Source organism: Furipterus horrens, unplaced genomic scaffold (assembly GCF_987537825.1).
Source record: "Furipterus horrens unplaced genomic scaffold, mFurHor1.1.pri manual_scaffold_3, whole genome shotgun sequence".
NCBI classification, from domain to species: Eukaryota; Metazoa; Chordata; class Mammalia; order Chiroptera; family Furipteridae; genus Furipterus; species Furipterus horrens.
The window spans coordinates 15888551-15910007 of record NW_028327173.1 but is presented as its reverse complement, the minus strand read 5'-3'; the positions used below and the strand labels follow the sequence as shown (position 1 = coordinate 15910007).

The 21457-nt window shown below is 41.0% G+C and overlaps 1 protein-coding gene across 1 annotated transcript in view; it reads right to left on the bottom strand.

Moving 5' to 3' along the window:
- Positions 1 to 18195, bottom strand: part of MACO1 (macoilin 1) — a 67505-nt gene extending 49310 nt beyond the window's left edge. The window contains exon 1 of the mRNA XM_090268815.1: positions 17950 to 18195. Within this exon, the coding sequence (XP_090124941.1) occupies positions 17950 to 18029 (80 nt within the window). The 5' untranslated portion in view covers positions 18030 to 18195. The remainder of the gene's footprint in view (positions 1 to 17949) is intronic.
- Between the last annotated feature and the right edge of the window lie 3262 nt (positions 18196 to 21457).

Below are 21457 nucleotides of genomic sequence, written 5' to 3'. Positions count from 1 at the left end.
GACACTTGGGGAGAATTTGGCACGGTGGCTTTGAGGGGAGAACTGGAGGAGCAGCTGACTGGGTCCCAGTGCTGACTCATCCCCAGTACTGCCGGTAGACCATTCCCCTCCAAGTGGCGTCAGCCTGAGGGGAAGCAAAAGCCCTGCCTGCAGGAATTAAGCTGCCACACCCACAGTCCTTAAGCCTGACAGCTAATCACAGATTGAATAGATTAACAATCAAAGAAGACAGACAACAGCAGTAGATCCCTGGAAGTCTCCAACAGGCTGCCTAGGGCCAGACTGGTGCATGATCTGACGCCACCAGAGGCAGATCCAGGAAGTGCAGATCATTCCAAGAAGCACCAACAAACAATAGGAGTCAAAAAAATGGGGAGACAGAGAAACAACCTCCCATCAAAAGGAAAGGTAGAATCCCCAGAAAGAGTGCTAAATGAAATAGAGGGGAGCGAACTATCAGATATGGAATTCAAAACATGGATTATGGAGAAGCTGAATGAGCTCAGCGGAAACTTCAAAGAACTCCAGAAAAACTACAAGGAACTCACAGAAAATTACGTGAGCATGAAAAAGGACATAGAAGCTATCAATAAGAGCCAGGAGGAAATGAAAAATACGATCTCTGAATTGAAGAACACAGTACAAGGAATTAAAAGCAGGCTAGAGGAAGCAGAAGATCGGATCAGCGAGCTGGAGGACAACGTACACAAAAACTCCCAGACAATGCAACAAAATGAAAAAAGACTGAACAAGACTGAAGAGGTTCTAAGACAGCTGCAGGACAACATGAAACGTAATAATATCCGTATCATAGGAATTCCAGAAGGAGAAGAAGAAGAGCAAGGGATAGAAAACCTCTTTGAAAAACTAATGACAGAAAACTTTCCTAACATGACGAGAGAAAGAGTCACGCAAGTCCAGGAAGCACAGAGGGTCCCAATGAAGATGAACCCCAACAGGCCCACTTCAAGACACATCATAATTAAAATGCCAACATTCAAAGACAAAGAGAGAATCCTAAAAGCAGCAAGAGAGAAACAACTAATAACATACAAGGGAGCTCCAATAAGGCTATCATCAGATTTCTCAGCAGAAACACTACAAGCCAGAAGGGAATGGCAAAAAATATTCCAAGCAATGAAAAACAAAGGCCTACAACCAAGAATACTCTACCCAGCAAGGCTTTCATTCAAAATGGAAGGTGAAATAAGGAGTTTCCAAGACAAAAGAAGGCTAAAAGAATACATCTCCACCAAACCAGCATTGCAAGAGATGCTAAAGGGTCTGCTTTAAGAAGATGAAGAAACAGAGAGACAGAGAGGAACACGAGTACAAAGGGGGAAAATGACAATGAATAAGTACTGAAAGAAAGAAGGAACTTCTACCATTTGCAACAACATGATTGGAACTAGAGAGAATTATGCTTAGCGAAATAAGCCAGGCAACAAAAGAAAATCACCTTATGCTGTCACCTGTTACAGGAAACTAATGAACAACACAAACAAATGAGCAAAATTGAACCAGAGGTATGTAAACAAGGAATAAACTAACAGTAACAAAGGGGGAGATGGGAGGGAGAGAAGGGGTAAGAAGGGGAAGGGTCTAGTCAAAGAACATGTATGAATGACCCATGAACATGGACAACTGGGTGGGGACTGACTGTGGGGGGGGGGCAGGGTGCAGGGAAGCAAGAGGGGGAAAAAAAGTGAGACAACTGTAGTGGAAAAACAAACAAACAGAAAATTTTTTAGTGGGGGGGGAATAAAAATATAAAGAATAGAAATGCAAGTTCAGTGAATATTAGAAGGACAAGGATTTTCCTTCCGATAAGACAGTCCTACAGATTTAGAGACTTGTATGTGGGTTATGTTACATAAATTAACATGTGTTTTCTGTTTTCAAAGGGCATAAGCCTACAATCTCATTACCTGAGTGATTATCTGTATGCATAGGCCTCACTTAATCCTGTCTGCATTGCTGCCTCCTGAGACTCAATGGTTTGGCTGAACTAAGTGGCTGGGTTGGTGAAGAACGGGGTGGTCTGTGGGCTTCACTTTAAAACTGGTTTCTCTTTTCTATCCTAATGGCTTGGACAGAAAAAGCCCAGAGGCCTGAGATGGGGGAAACCTAAAATATTTCCCTCAGTCCAAAATAAGTATAATGGGCAAAAGGGTTTTGGACAGGTGAGATGTACCTGGCACACCTTCCTCCAAAGAAGCCCTTCTTTTCCCTAATGTGGGACATTGAAAAATTAATACCTGTCTTTTGTCATCTAGTGGTTACGGATTAAATGATGTCCTTTAACCCTGTTGCTCCCAGAATACAACAAGGATGCCAGCCTGTCAAACCAAGCATGCCGTTGTCCAGAGACAGCCAACCAACCTGGAGTCTGCACGATCCTTCCCCTTGTGGGAAGGCCACCCTCCCCTCCACATCCCCACTCTTATTAGGGATTTCTTGACCCACGGGTAGGTAGGACGACGACCATGTCCAGCTTGAAGCAGCTAGAGGAGCTCGAGACCTTCATCCATTGTCCTTTATAAGATTGTAAAGGGTCTTAAGTCTGAGAGGGAGGAATTGTTATTTTTTATTGTTAAAATATTTAACTAATTAATTAATTAATTTTAAAAAAAGAAGAAGAAGAATATATGAAAGGGTGAGGCGGGAGAGCTTGTATGTACGACCCATGGGCATGGACTTGGAGAGGGGATTGTTGGGGAAGGGGGGTGCTGGGCGGAGGGGAGCAAAGGGGAAAAAAAATTGGAACTATTGTAACAATATAATCAATAAAATATACTTAAAAAAAAAAAAATGTCCTCAGATGAGGATAAAGAAAAATTGAGAAGAAATACTGCTCCCTATTGGACATCACCTCTAGAATATTCCTCCAGCCAATTATCCAGCTGGTATTACTTCTTAGGTCTTATTATGTGTAATTACAGTCTTGCTACTCAAAGTGCGGTCCATGGACCAGCAGCACCAGCATCATGTATGGGCTTTTTAGAAAAGCGGTATTTCATGACCCACTCCAGGCTTATTTAATGTAAGCCTATATTTCAACCAGATTCCCTAGGGCATTTATGCATACATTAATATTTTGAGAATACTGGTCTATAGTATAAGCTTTTCATTGTCACGGAACTTCCATGGAATTCCACAATGTCTCAGAAAGAAAACAATGATATACTCAGATAATCAGTACCTATCTCCAAACTGTTAGCTGTACTTACCTCAACTGGGAATATTTAAATTGTTCAAGGTTAATTCTTCCATTTTACTACATTTCTTTCTGAGTCACAGACAAAATCCCTACCTAAGTACAATTTAAACTACATGAGATAAACTTCCATTACTACTCATCCTTCAGCACACGGCATAAACACCACTTCCTCAACGAAGCACTCCCTGAACCCAAAAAAAGATGGTTACCTCATTATATGCTCACATAGCATGCTGTGCCATAAGAATAGTCAAAATTATAATTAAGTAACTGTATAATTGTATAATTAAGAGTTTAATATAAAGGACTGCCCATTTTGTTCCCTGCTTTATCCGCAGTGCCCAGCACACCACCTTGCACACTGCAGGAGTTTAATAAATTTCTGGAGAACAAATGACCCGCAACTCGCAAGAGTGTTTACGACCAACAGTAGGGCTTTTATACTTAGAATGAAGGTAGAGGGAGAGATAAAGCACAGGTGACTGGGAAGGGTCCTAACAAAGCAATATCAACAAAGATAACAAACACAGCTTCTGCCTAAACTATTACCAAGCGCCTGCTCCCAATCTGTTCTGACAATTCTTGTTTAGGAAGAAATGAATCTAATCAGCCTTGCTCTGGATGCCAAACTACCACTCCATTTGGCCCACCTGCCACTGACTCTGACTATAGTAGGGGTTCTCAAAGTGTCTTCTATTAAGCCTGACATTAAAGAAATCTGGAAAAATGCAAAACCATATCACTCTCCTCATGGATTTATTATTGCTATTTTTATAAGAACGACTAATTGTTTTATGTTTTTCTGTCTTAATTTCTAACACAGTAAAATGGTGGACTACAGAAAGTTGTGCCTGAGCCTCAAGATAAAATGGACAAAAACTAGTGCTGCATTGTGCAACCACATCCTTGTGTAAAATCCAGAAAAGGGGAGCAGCCTGAGAAGACCTAAGCTATTTCCTATTTCTCTTTTCTCTTATTCTGCAGATTGCAAGGAGAACCTTTCTAGATTCAATTACACACATACACATACATAAACAAACACAAACCCATACATATATGAGCCACTGCAATGACAAATCTAACAGTGTGAAATATGCCCAATTTAAAAGGGAAAATAAACCTAAAACTTTTAAAAAATAAAATAAAATAAAAACCTAGAATGGAAATCACAAAGAAAGATTTTAAGAATTGTGTGGTATAGTACAGTGGAACCTTGGCTTTCAAACTTAATTTGTTCTGAAAAAGTGTTTGAGAAGACATTTGTTTGAAAACTGAATATCCTTTGTCACCTGCAAGACATGTGACTGATCATACAGCTATCAGCCCAAAAGCATTGTCAGGTAGAGAACTGAGACCTGAAATTTTGTTAGAAAACCGAAACTTTTTTTTTTTTTGTGAACAACTTGACCAAGAACTGAATTGTTTGAGAACCAAGACGCTTGAGAACCAAGGTTTGACTGTACTTTTATAAAAGACTATATAGCCATGGCTGGTGTGACTCAGTGGATCAAGCACCAATCTGCAAACCAAAGGGTCACCGGTTGGATTCCCAGTCAGGGCACATGCCTGGGTTGCAGGCCAAGTCCCCAGTCAGGGGCATGGGAGAGGGAACCACACACTGATGTTTCTCTCCTTCTCCTTCTCCCTCCCTTACTCTCTCTCTAAAATATAAATAAAATCTTAAAAAAAAAAAAAAGATTATATAGACCACAGGGATATCAGAGATAGGAACTGTAACTGGAGAATTTAGAATTTTTTAATTTCTGCTTCAAAAACACTTTCAATATTATGAGTTCTATGGGATTTGCCATGGAGAGGGGATAATAAGCACATTAGGAGAAAACCCACAAGGCCTAAAAAAACTGCGTTAATGTTGTATAAACATTAGAAATTCATTTCATAAGCGAAACATGTATTACACTTCACATCTTTAATACCTGACCACACCTTCATTTATATCACACTCGTAAGTTTTTCAAATGCTTTCATATTAATTATCTCATTTTATCCTTACAAATGTGAAATAGGCAGGGTAGTTACTACCATTTTATAGGATAGAAACCTGAGAAATAGGAAACTGATAGGCTGGAGGGCACTACTTAAAGAGCATAGAAATGGGATTTCGGAGACCACAGAGAACAGAGTGAATTCTACATAAAATACCATGTTGCTGCTAAAAAAAAAAAAATTCTAGGTAAACAAATGGATAAGAGATTAAGTGAGGATAAATGCCAAGAGATTAAGTGAGGATAAACTTTTATGTAAAAACATTTCTATTTTTGTTAAGAAAAAAATAGATGTTTGCTTATTTAGGAAAAAAAGGAACAAATTATGTAACAGTGATCACCCCAGAGCAGAAGTATTAAGGTTTTTTACATTACACTTATACATGGTATATTGCTTTAATTTTTTTTATAACAAGCATGTTATTTTTATTTTTTAACTCTTCATTTTGAAGTAATTTTAGATTTAGAGAAAAGATGCATAAAAAGTACAAAGAAAAAAATATACAAAGAATTCCCTTATATCTTTCACCCAGATTTTACAAATGATAAAAACATTTTACCAAGTTTGTTATTATTATTCTCACCCAATACATGTATACATATTATTTTTTTCCCTAAACTATTTGAAAATAATTGTAGACATACTGGTTCTTTACTCCTAACTTCATGAAAACAAGGATAGTCTCTTATAACCAGAGCACAATTACCAAATCAGGAAATTAACACTGCTATATTATTATGTTGGCCAAAAGTTCAGCAACCAAGGCTCAACTACAAGAGGAGAGTGTATTCAGCCCACACGAAAGGCACATCTCAAGTACCTAGCTTGGGTAATAGGGGAGGCTGTGTCATTGGACCCTACAGGACACCCACTACATTAGGCCACACTACCAAGACATGGGCTCAAAGCGACTCTACCTAATACATAGTAACAAACACAGGGAGGCTGCCAAAACGAGCAGACAAAGAAACATGGCCAAATGAAAGAACAGATCAAAACTCCAGAAAAAGAGCTAACTGAAATGGAGATAAGCAATCTATCAGATGCAGAGTTCAAAACACTGGTTATAAGGATGCTCAAAGAACTTAGTGAGGACTTCAGCAACATAAAAAAGATCCAGTCAGAAACAAAAGATACACTAATTAAAATAAAGAAGAATTTACAGGGAAACAACAGTAGAGTGGATGAAGCTGAGAATCAAATCAATGATTTGGAACACAGGAAGCACACACAAAAAAAAACCCAAAACAATCAATCAGGACAACAAGAAGGAAAAAGAATCCAAAAAATGTGTATAGTATAAGTAGTCATTAGGACAACTTCAAGAGGTCTAACATTTGCATTATAGAGGTGCCAGAAGAAGAAGAGAAAGAGCAAGAAATTGGAAACCTATCAGAAAAAAATAATAAAGAAAACTTCCCTAATTTTCTGAAGGAAATAGACATGCAAGTCCAGGAAGCACAGAGAGTCCCAAAGAGGATGAATACAAAGAGGCCCACTCCAAGACAAATCATAATTAAAATGCCAAAGGTTCAGGATAAAGAGAGAATCTCAAAAGCAGCAAGAGAAAAGCAGAGTTACCTAGAGAGGAGTTCCCATAAGACTGTCGGCTGATTTCTCCAAAGAAACTTTGCAGGCTAGAAGGGACTGGCAAGATATATTGAAAGTGATGAAAAGCAGGGACCTACAGCCAAGATTGCTCTACCCAGTAAAGATATCACTTAGAATCGAAGGGCAGATAAAGAGCTCCTCAGGGTTAAGCTAAAGCTAAAGGAATTAATCATCACCGAACCATTATTATATAAAATATGAAAAAGAACTCACTTAAAAGATCAAAACTGTGAACAATAAAATGGCAAAAATACTTATCAACAATTGAATCTAAAAAACAAACTAAGCAAGCAAAAACAACAGAGACAGAATCATGGATACGAAGAGGGTTTTGATGGTTGCCAGATGGGTGGCGGGTATGGGGGAATGGGTGAAGAAGTGAGGGGATTAAGAAGTACAAATAGGCAGTTACAGAACAGCCATGGGGATATAAAGCACAGTATAGAAATGGAGTAATCAAAGAACTTACACGCATGACCCATGGACATGAACAATGGTGTAGGAATTGCCTGAGGGAGTGTGGGTGCTGGGTGGAGGGGGTTAAAGGGGGAAAAATTAGGACATCTGTAATGGCATAATCAATAAAATATAATTAAAAATAAGTAAATAATTTTATAAAACCTTACAAAAATTGAATTTTTGTGTAGCCATTTTAATATTGAAGATGGAAGAAAATAAGCAACATTTTCAGCATATTGTGCCTTATTATTTCAAGAAAGGTAAAAATGCCAAGTGAAATGCAAAAAAAAAAATTTGTGCAGTGTATGGAGAAGATGCTGTGACTGATTAAATGTGTCAATAGTGGTTTGTGAAGTGTCATGCTGGAGATTTCTTGCTGGATGATGCTCCACAGCCAGGTATACCAGTTGAAGTTGACAGTGATCAAATCGAGACAGTAACTGAGCACAATCAATGTTAAAACACGCGGGAGATAGCTGACATAGTTAGAATACCCAAATCAATAAAGTTATTGATGAAAATGAAAAGTATGTCTTTTATTTTATGGAGAAAACCACATGGACTTTTTGGCCAATGCAATACTATTGTGTGATCTATAGACCTTATTCAAATTTCAGTAATTATCTCACTAATGTCCTTTATATTGATAGGTAGGTAGGTAGGAAGATAGATAGATAGATAGATAGATAGATAGATAGATAGATAGTCCCTGGTTCAGGATCACATTTTGCATTGTTGTTATGCCTATATTGAATTTTTTTAAAGAGGAGAGATTATCATTTTGTGAAGGATAAAAGGTTAATGGCTTTGCACAAGACACTCTTGGTACCTTTTACTTCACTTAGAAAATGAAGATAATGATCTTTCCCTACATGTAGTGATGAGTTCAAGAGGATCATATAAGTAATTACACATAAACAACATTCAGAAAGGATAAAACTGCATCAGACAGTGAAACAAAAAGAGGACAGGCTTTGGGGTTGGATAGATATGGGTCTCTATCAAAGTAATTAAACCTCCAGCAACTTCAGTTTTCTCACTGTGAAACCAAAGTTAACCCCCTTAAATATCCTTACTGAAACTAAGTAAGAAAATGAAGAGAAAAATATAAGAATAGCACAATCAGCAAATCACTTTTTAAGCAATTTGCCTGTATCAGGCCCTATGCTAAGTACTTCATGACTTATCTCAATGATCCTTATAATAATCCTATAAACTAAGTGATATATTTACTATCCTCATTTTGCAGGGAAGAAAACTGAGGGTTAAAGCAGATAAATGAACTTGAGTTCAGGAACATTATTTGAACCCAAATTTATATGAATTTAAAGCCCATATGCTTAGCCATCACATTGGACTTTCTCATCTCACACTGATGTTCAAAAATATTTTTTAAGTATATTTTAATGATTATGTTGTTACAGTTGTCCTGATTTCTTTGCCCTTTGCTCCCCTCTTCACAGTACCCCCCCTTTCCTTCAGCAATCCCACCCCTCTTAGTTCATGTCCATAGGTCACGCATATAAGTTCTTTGGCTTCACTCTTTCCTGTATTATTCTTAACTTCCCCCTTCTATTTTGTACCAACCAATTATGCTTCTCAATTCCCACACCATTTCCCCATTTCTTCCCCTACCTCCGCCCAGCTGATAACCCTCCAAATGATCCCATACCTATGATTCCGTTCCTGTTCTGGTTGTTTGCTTAGCTTGTTTTTGTCTTTAATTTTTCAGGTTCTGTTGTTGATAGCAGTGACTTTGTTGTCATCTTAATGTTCATAGTTTTATTTTCTTTTTCTTAAAAGTCCCTTTAACATTTCATATAATAACGGCTTGGTGATGATGAGCTCCTTTAGCTTTATCTTGTCTCGGAAATGCTTTATCTGCCCTTCCATTCGAAATGATAGCTTGGCGGGACAGAGTAATCTTGGTCGTAGGTCCTTGCTTTTCATCACATTGAATCCATCTTGCCAATCCCTTATGCCTGCAAAGTTTCTTTTGAGAAATCAGCTGATAGTCTTATAGGCACTCCTTTGTAGGTAACTCTCTGCTTTTCCCTTGCTGCTTTTAAGATTCTCTCTTTATCTTTAACCTTTGGCATTTTAATGATGATGTGTCTTGGTGTGGTCCTCTTTGGGTCTAGATTGTTTGGGACTCTGTGCTTCCTGGACTTGTATGTCTATTTCCTTCGCAAAATTTGGGAAGTTTTCCTTTATTATTTTTTCACATAAGCTTTCAATTTCTTGCTCTTCCTCTTCTCCTTCTGGCATCCCTATGGTTTGAATGTTGGCAAGTTTAAAGTTTTCCCAGAGGTTCCTAAGCCTCTCCTCATATTTTTCAATTCTTCTTTCCTCATTTTGTACTGGTTGGTTGTTTTTTTTTCTTCCTTATGTTCCAAATGATTGATTTGAACCCGTTTCCTTCCCTTCACCATTGGTTTTGTGTGGATTTTCCTTCATTTCATTTAGCATAGCCTTCACTTCTTCCCTTATGGGTTTGCCATACTTAAGTATATGTCAAGCCTGTGAGCATCATTATCACCAGTGTTTGAACTCTGTGTCTGTTAGGTTGGCTATCTCCTCCTTTGTTAGGTTGGCTACCTCCTCATCGTGTAGTTCTCCCACTGGAACCTTGATCCTTTCCTCCTTTTGGGCCATACTTCTCTGTCTTCTCATCTTGATAGGCTCCTGTGTTTGTTTGCCTCTGTGTTTTAGGTAGAGCTGTTGTACCTGTTATGTTGTAAGGGGCAGAGCCTTAGGTATTCATCGGTATGGGTGACCTGTTTCACCTCCTTGTGGTGCTTTATGTGGGGGAGGGGTCTGAGAGGGAACAATGCTGCTTGCTCAGCACTTGTTCCTTTTCCAGGCCCTTCTCCTGCTTTCCGTATGGGACTGGCACCTCTCTAGCTGTTGTCCTGGCCATTGTTCCCACAGTGGGTGGGTGTGTGGACATTCTAGGAACATGAAGGTCCTTAAACAAGCAGACTCTGCTGAGAGACTGGCAATTTCTTCCTCCACTGCAACCTCTACTGGTTTGCACAGTCAGAAGCAATGAGGCTTTATTTTCTCCAGCACTGGGACCGTGAGCTGTGCGGTCTGGTTAGGAGTTGGGAGTGATCCCCAGGTGTCCTTCCCTACGTTTTGAAACATGTGACTGCACTTTCTGCCAGCCTACCGCTGCCACCGCCATCACACTGCTTCCTCTTCACCCCGGCTCCGCTCCTCTTACCTGTCTTGGTGAGTATTTCTTATTCATATCTTTGTTTATTGGACTTCCATGCAGCTCAATTTTCTGGAACTTCTGGTTGTCTCTAGTTCTGAGATAGTTGTATTCCTTCTTAGTTGTGGAGGGAGATGCAGCGTGTCTGTCTAGGCCTTCATCTTGGCCAGAAGTCTGATGCTCAATAAATATTATTTTCCTTCTTTATAGCTCTTGCTTCATACATATTCAAGTTATACAATTTTTAATTCTCCCCAGAACCAAGATTTTTAAAAATGAGATGTACTTTATGAAAGAATAACCCTCAGTATCTTAATTCATAAATTTTAAAACAATTTCTAAACACACATGAAGTTCTGCAGAAAAAAATCTTAAAGTCAAGTGTTCTCCACAGAAATAATAAGATGGGACAACTGAAAACAGTTTTCCAACAATATTCACAGTCCTAGAATGGCCAATCTAATAAACCCATAATTTAAATGTAAAAATACAACTCATTTCTTTAAAAAGTCAGAAACACAATGAACCATGAGTTATACCTTGTCAAGTTTAGAAAAAGACAAGAAAATACTACTTATTACATCTGAGAAGGAAGACTCCAGCCTTGCATTTCTCTCGTCTAAGGCTGGGTTTTTTATATGACCATGAACATGGTACTCATTCTTACTAGAGTTCAAGTGTCCTTGCTACATGACAGGTTAAGTACTGACTTCAGTACTGAGCAGCTTATTTGGTTTTTGAAAATGAACAAGCGTTGGCCAGGTAGCCCAGGTCATCCCAATATGCCAAGGTTGTCTGTGGATCTCTAGACAGGGCACATGCAAGACTCAACCAATGAATGCATAAATAAGTGGAACAACAAATCAATGTCGCGCTCATGCTCGATCTCGTGCAGACCCGCTCTCTCTCTTTCTCCCTCCCCCCTCCCTCCCTCTCCCTCCCTCTAAAATCAACAAACAAAAAATTTTTGCCCCGGCTTGTGTGGTTCAGTGGATTGAGTGCAGGTTGCAAACCGAAAGGTCACTGGTTTGATTTCCACGTGCCTGGGTTGCGGGTAAGGTTCCCAGCTGGGGGGCGTGTGAGAGGTAACTAATCAATCAATGTTTCTCTCAGTGTTTCCCTTGGGCATCAAATGTTTCTTTCCCTCTTTTTCTCCCTCCCTTCCCCTCTCTCAAAATATAAATAAAATGTTTTGAAAAAGATTTTTAAAGAAAATGAACAAAGTAATAATACAAGTTAAAAACTGAACAAGGTACTATAAGGAATATACATTTCAATAGAGTTATTGAAATACAAACAAATAAAAACAGAATGAGACTTTTCTAGCCACCTTCCCTGTGCTGGGTAGGAAACAGATCCCAAATAGCTCAAATGAATAAGTGTATCTACGGATCTCCTAAAGTGGGCTAGTTACACCATTTCAATCTACTACTAAATGCAACTCTCCCCCCCGCAAAAGAAAGGCAGCAAAGGAGATGGGGTGAGGATAAATTATTTTTGATGTCACAACCTCATGACTCAATGTGAATACATCGTCCTTAAGAGCAGCACAGGAAAGAAATGCAAAGGAATGGCAGCCAATGCTGTGAAAGGGTTCAAAGTCTGGGGATGACAGGCATCTTAGAAGGCTGATGAACTGAGGTCAATTTGATGTTAGTTAGGTTAAATGCCAATGATATAAAGCCTCCACAAATATACACTAACAGTTGATCACATTTTTGAAAGTTCCCATTACCAGGATGCATGTGGCTAAAGATGAGAGACGTTGAAGAAATCACCACTCCTTAGGTATTTGAAGAAATTCACGATGGGGAAAGAAAGCCTAGCAAAGAAAGTATCATATGTTTCTACCATTGGTATGTACCATTACACTTATGCAGCTTGTTGAATGGGCAACTTATTTTTCTTCTGGATCTATTTCTTGAAAATGATCCCAGTAAAATAAGTACCCCCAAATCTAGTAAGCCTAGAGAGTCAAGTAATCGATATATTTGAAGAGCACACTAAATTTCAACAAGAAAAGCAAACCAATTACAGTACTTCATTTTGAGGTCTTAACTATGTTGGTAAAATATCTACCTGACCCTCCAGACGCCATAAGATATATACTCTACAAGTTATATCTTGTTACATGGCCTTAAGTCTCACCTGGATGGTAGCCTACAAAACGACATAAAACAAAACAAAACACACATACACACTTATAAAACCCCAAAGGGTTAAAATCAGTAGGGAGATCTGGAAGAAATGTCCAAAGAAAAACTCTGAAAATATAAGTATTTGTAGAATATGAATTGGTCCAACATATGCAGACATAGAATAAGAAAGTGAAAAAATTAGTCAATTGCTAAGTCTACCATTAAAATCAATCTCCAAATCTAGTGAGGTTCAAGAAAGGCCTTTAGGAATCAATATGAAGAGAAAGGAGAGTATCATTGACAAAACAGGAAGCTTTTAAGCAAATAACCCGAAATAGATCGTATTCCCTCCTTTCCCAGCTTCAACTGATAGTAACAACTTAAAGGAACTTTAAAAAACATCTAATGAAACTAAATGCCAAGAGTGCTCAGAATCATAAATGAAGTTGGAGGAAAGTACTTTTTTTTTTTTAAATCTTCACTCATGGACATTTTTTTTTTTTTCATTGCTTTTAGAGAGAGAGGAAGGGAGAGAAAGGAAGAGAGACAGGAACATCAATGCAAGAAAGAAGCATTGGTTGGATTCCTCCCGTACGTGCCTGGACTGAGCATCGGGCACACATAGACCAGGGATGGAACCCGCAGCCTGGGCATATGCCCTGACCGGGAATCCAACCCAAAGCCTTTCACTTACGGGATGGCACTGCAACCAACTGAGCCACACCAGCCCCGGTAAAAAGTACTAGCAAAAATTAAGTATAAAATCCCAGTGTGGCAGATTTGTTTAAATATATTTCATTGAAACTACAAATAAAAGGATTTAGCTAAACACCTCACTGGGAAGGTTAGTGAAACATTTCAATTTCTCCATTGTACCAACACCCCTCTAAAACAATACTGAATTTATCACTTTTCAGTCAGGTCCAGCATTGGTGAAGTTAAAGCCTACCAAGATTGCCAAAATGCTTTTAGGCTGTGAGGTTGCAACATTGGTATCAGGGATTTCAGTTGCAGAACACATGTAAAATCAAGGCAGCCAAGGGTCATGTCAGCCTCCAGTGGCTTTAATAAGCAAAGCCCAAAGGAGTCTAAAACTAGACTTAGGAAACAACATTAAGGAGGCAGAAAAAAACACTCAAGAGAAATTTGTGGAGACTCCTCAGCCCTAGTTTTAAGGCATTAAGCTATAAAAATGTAAGAGTCAGTACAGTATTGCACCACCTAAGCTTCAGGAAACACTCTACATGCAGAACCAAGAACGATGATGAAAGTATTCATAAATTCACAAGTGAAAAGGTGCTTTCTTCAACCGTCAGTAACAAAGATATCAAATAGTTTCCTGAAGCTTGAAACACATGCCTTACTTAAAATTCTTAGTTTTACTTAGGTAAGTAACAATTTTACCTGCAGAGACTTTAAACATAAATGTTTTTGCCTCTGTCTTCTACTTCACCACACTGTACCTCCTCATCTTCCTATTATAAGTCAGTAATTCAGGTGGGAGGGAATGATGATACCGCCAGGCGAAAGGTGAGTAAATCCACAGAATCCCCTTAAGGCTTTTAAAATCGACCTAGCACTCCAACTCCACTTCAACTGGGGAATCTCTGCATGTGATTAGATATGACTGTTGGGAGTGTCTGGTGCATGCGTGAAGGCAGGCCCAGGGACAGAATCACTGCCATAGAACCCAAAATGTAACAGTTAAGTAAAATTATTCATTTTACATTCCCTTATTAACTTTTGTTCATAACTTCCAAAGAACTTTCACATCTATCTCATATGAGTTAGAAAATATTCCCTCACTTAGTATCTACTTCAGCATAAAATAGCACAGGGCAAAACAAAGCTGTTAATGTATCAGGTGAACCACTAAAATAGCAAACTAAAATTTAATTCAACACAAATATTTTATTTGAACAAAACTCAAAGTTCTTTAGAACCTCAAAACCACTGTACAAATTTAAGAGGGAATTAGTATGACCTACTAGACTGTAAACTCCCCGAAGACAAAGAACTATCTGTCATATCTTTACCCTCCATAATTCCCTGAACACAATGCAGGTTCTTAAAGCAGTGGAGTAATTTAGCTTATTTTCATTTATCAATTCACTCAACATTTATTGAGCAATGAATTCCTACTGTGTCAGGCTCTGTGCTGTCTCAGATTTTTTCTTAAAGACATTTAATTTTAGCCCTTAATTATATAAAATGATCACCATTCCTGTTTCCCTTCTCTCGTTCTTGATTATTAATTTCACTGGAATAACATATTCCTATACAATTCAGTTTTCAAATAATGGGCATATATCTAAACATAGCTAATATTAATACAATGTCTAAAATCCATTTTCCTTCTACCATGCCCCCGAAACAAAATTCTATCACAAAAATTATACTGGCAATAATAATATCATTTGACAATCACCTCGGTCACAGTTGTTGAATTAGAGCCCATGATTAAAAGCATTATCAGCAACAGAATTTTTTTTAACAAGACCAAGCAGCAATTGATCCTTGTTTTGACTACTAGACTTTTGTTGATAGTTGTACCAAATCTTATAGTCTTTCTTGTCTCCTTAAAGAATAAGCCCAACATGGGGTAACAAGGCAAATAATATGTCTACAGCATGCTAGAATTTGTAGAGATTCACAAACTGTACATATCTCCCTTAGACCTCAAAACTCATCTGACAGATGAGAGAACTGGGACTCAAAGCTGTGGATTCCCTGCCTGTCCAAAGTGGGATTTTGAGAAAGAACCTAGGTCTCTTGATGCTAGTAGTCCAGTGCTCTCTTTACCACAGCTGCCTCTTTGCTATCAGAGCACAGAAAGTTGTACAGACTGAAAACATAAAAATGGTTAAGTCCGTGAAAGGTTACGCTATAACACAGTAGACAGTAGTTGTCAAAATTGTCAACAAAGCCTTGGGGAAAAAATAAAAGAAAGCACTTTGCTTAATGAGACCAAAATTGGCTAGATGTTGAGAAACAAAATGGGCAACAGATGCTGTGAAAAAGTTTAGCATAGACTTAAATTTGATGATCAACAGAAATATGATATTCATACAACCTCAAACATTACAATTTATAACTAGGCCACTCATTATGTTTGCTTTAGAAGTGATTAGAAATTTTCTAACTCTCTTCTTTTCCTTTATTTTTACTGTTGACACTATTACAGCTGTTCCCATTCCCCCACCTCCAGTGCCCTTCTCTCTTCTTAAAAACAGAATTAGAAAAAAACCTATGATCTTGTTCTTCAGTCCAATACTCCATAATATAAACTAAGAAACAGATAACTGAAACACTCGTTTGATATATGTTGTAAAAATATATTTAGGTCTTTTATTAACAATTAAATAATGCCAAACAGAGAAAAGCAAACAGATTTGAGAACTGAAGCACTCTTTGTTTCTTATTACACATGAAATTCTAAATTATTTGCATAAGTTATTTACTATTAATTTTTAACATAAGAATTCAAATTCCAAAAGATTATCAGTAATCTTCATTAGACAATGAATTCACTTCTTCACATCAATTCACACTGATTTTGTGGTTACAAAGGGGCAGGTACTAAACTGGGCACAGTTGTTCAAATACAAAGAGAAGTTGAAATACGAGAGAAGACGTATAAACAATATGGGATTGCCAATCTTGCTATAAATGGAGGTAATCATCATATGTTACTGTAAATAGCAGCCATTCAAATGCTACAGATGTCCTTTGTGTACCAACTCGGCCTTATACCCTTTTTCTATTCTTGTATCACTATTAATATTTAGTTGTTCAAATGTTTTTCAATAGCCAGGAAACAAAGCCATTTTGTTATTCAAGAATTACAGCGTGTGTAACTTGAAGAGACCTTTCCATCCATTAAACCTACAGAAAAAAAATTTTTTTCCTTTTACAGTTTTAGTTAACATGGTCAGGTTGATTCAGCATGGATTTTGGGCTGTTTTACTCACCGCAGTATTCTTATTGGCTAGTAGAGGGCCTAGCACATAGTGTATATGTTTGTTGAATGAATGAATGATTCCTAAGATCTACAGCTCGTTACATAAGAATATATTCAAGAACTTTTTACTTTGATTTCTTAATGCTTTTCAACTTGAAATAAAGCCTCCAATGTTTACAACAGTCAGCTGCTTGTGAAAAGCAATAATTCCATTCGTGTAAACAATAGCATGTGCAAGGTGTAGTTATTCTATGACAACTAGGATGTCATAAGCTACCTCACATATTTCCCTAAGTCCCACAGCTAAAAGAGGACTCATTTACACCTATCCTCACATGCTGAGAATTCTCCTTTGTAAACTACTTCTCCACTGAAATAATTTCTTTATCAAGGCAGGTACCATTTAGAATTAACATTCTGAGAAGAACCAGAAAACAACAGTGGTACAAAAATTCTGCTCAGGGAAGCTGTGATTGTCACTAAGTTGCCCCATAAACCTGTTGTCCTTCTCCCCCCCCCCCCGCCCCCCCCCCGTCAGAGTACTGAATTCAATATGTACTTAAAGGGACATTGCTTTTCTTTTGAAGGGAAAAAAAATGCGAATTGGAAGAAAGTCCCTTTGGAAAGATTCGAAGAAAACCATCCGCTCGTAATTGTCAAAATAATGTTTGTTGACAAAATGATCATCGGCTCCTTTTGAGGTTGGAGTGGGGCCACAGGTCATGATTTGGGGGTATCGGCTTCAGCCCTTCAACGCCAAGCTTGAGATCCCATAAGTGAAACAGAAGGCGAAAAAAGGGGCAACGTGACCACCTGCCTGGTCTGCCGGGGGACCTCGGGGACAAGGTCTGCTCTCAACTTTGTCAGCCTTTCCCGCCCCCGCCCCCGCGCCCCCCACTCCGGAGCATATGGTCCTCGAGCCTCCGGGCTCAGGCCCGCGATTCCCAAGCTAGAGCGGGGCTGTGGTGCCAGCGGAAGCCGGTCGGCCCCCGGAATGGCCCTTCGAGTGAGCAACGCTGGCTGGGGGGCACAGACGGAGAAGGGGCTCACCGCCCCTCCCCCCCATACCCCCAACCCCCTCACCAGCGGGGCCCTGGCGCTCCCAACGGTGGCGCGGCCGCGCCCTGCCAGCCAAGCCGGCAGCCCTCGGCCACGCCCCGCACCCCCAGGGCGGACCCCCGGCAGGCAGCCTAGGGCCCCCAGTGTAGCGCTCCACGCGAGAGCCCCTGGTGCGGGCGTGAGGCCTAGCTGCAGTTACATAACGGGGCTGGGCCCCTCCAGAGCGGCCAGGGGCCGCGGGGCCCAGGCCAGCGGAGGCGGGGACACTGCCACTCACCTGCCGTAGATGCCTTCGGTGATCCGGTTCCGCTTTAGGGGGCGGCGGAGCTTACTGCAGTCGGCGTTCCGCCGCTTCATCCTCCCGCTGGGGGGCCGGGTGCTGCTGCTGCTGCTGCTGCTGCCGTCTCTCACCTCAGACGCCACCGCTGGCCCGCCCCGCGTCGGGCCTGGACTCTACCCCTGAGGCCAGTCACACAGACATGGAGCCAGCACCCGGGGCGGGAGGGGGTGGGACGGGAAGGGGGAGTTCAGAGACTCCTCCGCCTTCGGAAACAAAGAAATGACAATTCCGGGGCCCGCCCGCCCCGGCACCAGCCAGCCACCTGCCCCGCCTCCTGAGCTCCGACGGACGGCCCTTGGGGCCAATCGAAGGCACCGCTATATCACGGCTGGCCAATCCCAGGGCCCACTGAGGCAAAACGGACTCCAGAACCCGCCTCTTTGAAGGACAGAGAAGTGCGCCAATCATTATGGTGTCTGGGCCGGTGCCTGGGCCTATCGGGAAAGACTTAAATAGAGGCTTATAAATAGGCCCTATAAATATAACATCTTATATTATGCCTTATTGCGAAGGTACACTTCATAATTATTGGAATACATTTCACCGTATTATAACTCAGACTGGAGCGTACCGTGCTATTTTCATTGTAGGTTATCACTAGCACCAATAAGGCCTAGGTTTGCGGCATGTGCTGGTTCTGCGTTGACATGTGCTCCAGTCAGTCGCGTCATTATGTAAGGGGCTCGCAGCATCCTCCCGATCCAGGAGCCTCCGGGGTCAGCGCTGGGAACCTTTTCTGCGGATCTTGAGCCGCTCCGCCAGGCCGGCAGCATCATCTTGCGATGGGGGTATGAATGACAAAGCAACCCCCTACACACATACACACACACACACAAACACACGCACACGCACACACCCTGCCGGCTTCCCTGGAGGTGTTGACAGCCCGCTGGCCAATCAGAGGAAGCGTGGAGCTGGGCCGCTGTGGTCCTGCCCCCCGGCGTTACGTCACGCAGGCGGAGCAGTGGGTGCGCTCAACGTCGTGTGGCTGTCAGTGTAGTGTCGGGGGCGGTGCAGCCCGCGTTCCACGTCCGCAGCGCAGGCTGGGCGGAGGGCTCCGCAGGCACGGCGCCTGCTGGACAAGGCGACCGTCGGGTAGAAGGCGTGTCTGCCTCGGGGCCGCGGGAACAGAGCGTTAGGCGGGAGGCTGCTTGGCTGGGGCCAGGCCTCTTCGGAGGTGGAGAAGCTGGGCCAGCGCTCCTCACCTAACATTCCTAAGGCCCCGATTTTGTGCCAGTCACGGTGCTGGGTGTTTGGCATTTATTGTTCATTTACTCCTCATTACTTCCCTGCAATGTAGGCGCGGTAAAATCATTCCTAGAAAAGACAGCAAAGTTTTGTTTTGCTTTCTTTTAAGAGAAAAATAATTGTGTATATCATTAAAACAGAAGATGTAGAAAAGTCGCTGGAGGGGAAAAAACACCCATGTATTGCCTCACCTTAACACAACCACTATCATGTTAGTATTCTATATTTTTAATTTTCTTTTCTATTTTCTCCCATGGGTAATATTACTATTACTGTTGTTGTTATTATTAAATATAACAGTGATGATACTCGTCGGCAGCCGTCTGTCTCGAGAGACGATGGTGTAGCTTCTTAAGAGTCTATCTGCACCGCCGAGAATGGCTGTGCAGTCCGACTCGGGAGTGACACGGTATCTGTCTCCTCCCGTGTTGAATCGACATCTTGCGATGACGCTGGAGTGTCCTCTCCAGTGAAGCTGAAGCTACAGAGCCTGGGCAGGGTGATATGGAGGGTCTGCTGTTGCCCATGCAGCAGACCCCCCCTCTCTTCGCAGCTGAAGGGTCCAAGGGAAAGACGGAGTCGATACAGCTTGGCTTCAGGTGCGCCGCAGGAGTTGCCGGTGTTGACTACAACGTCAAACCGCCTTAGGGACTCCGGCTCCGGATTTTCTGTCGGGGTTTACTCCCTTAGCCTTTCCCCTGAAGAGGTATGCCGCAAGGCAGCGGAGGTTTTTTGGAGTCAGAGTTTTCCTTCTCTGATGTACCCTGACTGGAAGATCGAACCAGCGACACTTAGCTCGCAGGCCGACGCTCAATCCACTGAGCTAAACCAGCCAGGGCAAAGTGATGATACTAGACATTCAATTTTGCATTCTGTTCTTTATTTAATGTAAGCATTTTTAAGTGTTATGCCCCCTTCCTAAATATTTCTGATGTTTGCAGAATCTACTATTAAGTGGCTGTACCAGCTTAACCACTCACAAACAATGAGACTTTTAGGTGGTCTTCCAGCACATTTTTTAAAATTCCAGGAAGTAGATCACATCTAGTTTTGCCCTGGGATGGGCAGACCTTCCCCTGCCCTGTGATCACTCCTTTAATCAATACCCACCCCAAGGAAGAACTAGTAATTGATACCAAATGCATTGTTGTCAACTACTGCTGTTACTTTATCCTGTTCACAAATCTTCAAAGACCACACCCCACCCCCGTGCCTGAACAGTAAAACTCATTTTCTTTATTACAGCATGCAGAGCTGGTCACAATGGGGACCCACTCTCCTTTTCCAGGTCTACTCAGGCAAGCAAACTTCATCTACTCACTATCCTCAAACCCACTACAACCTTATCTTCCCTCCCTGCTGACTTTGCTTTTACACAAAGCATCTCCATCAGTACTGCTCCTAGTCTGTGGTGTCTTGGGTGAGGTTTGTCCTTCTGAAAAGCTTCTTGGGGATTGTATTCATACCCTGTAGAGATGCAGTTTAGAAAAATGTCAAGAGTACCTGCTTTTTCAGACTAGGATTGAAATTTCAGCTTGTCCATTTAGTAGCTTGGGCAAACTACAGAATTTCTCAGCACCTTTGTTTCCACTCAGGTATGTTTTAAGGCTTCCAGGATAATGCACTTTCCGGACCAGACATTAAGTAAGTGACAGCAAGTAATTGCTGTTAACAATGTGAGAAACGCTCCCAATAAAAACTGGGACTCACAATGAAAACTGGGACACAGGACTTGAGCAGTAAGGCGAGGCCTTTATTCATGAGTCTGCAGAGCCAGGCACACCCTCAGCTAGGAGAATGTGTGCACCAAGTAGACAAAGATGGCCGGTTTTATAGTCTTTGATTCCCCACCCTGAAATTGCCCTGAAAGTGATTAGCTTCCTGCCCTGAAAGTGATTAGCTTCCCTGCACCCCTTCTCCCCTTCTCCTTTTTCCTCGTTTCTCCATTACTGGTTTCTCCAGAGTTACAATCTAACATGATTATCTAAATGCTCGTATTGTGATTTGTGAATATGCTAATGCTGTCAACTCCCCTCTCAGGGACCCTTTAATTACATTTGCCCTTTGTTATTACTGATTTTCTACTGGTTTGGGAGTCACTATTTCCTTGTTTCCTACAACAAGATACTTGTTTTTCAGTCCTCACTTCTACTTGGCATATTGATAAAGTGGCACTGGGTGACCAAGGGTAAAAATT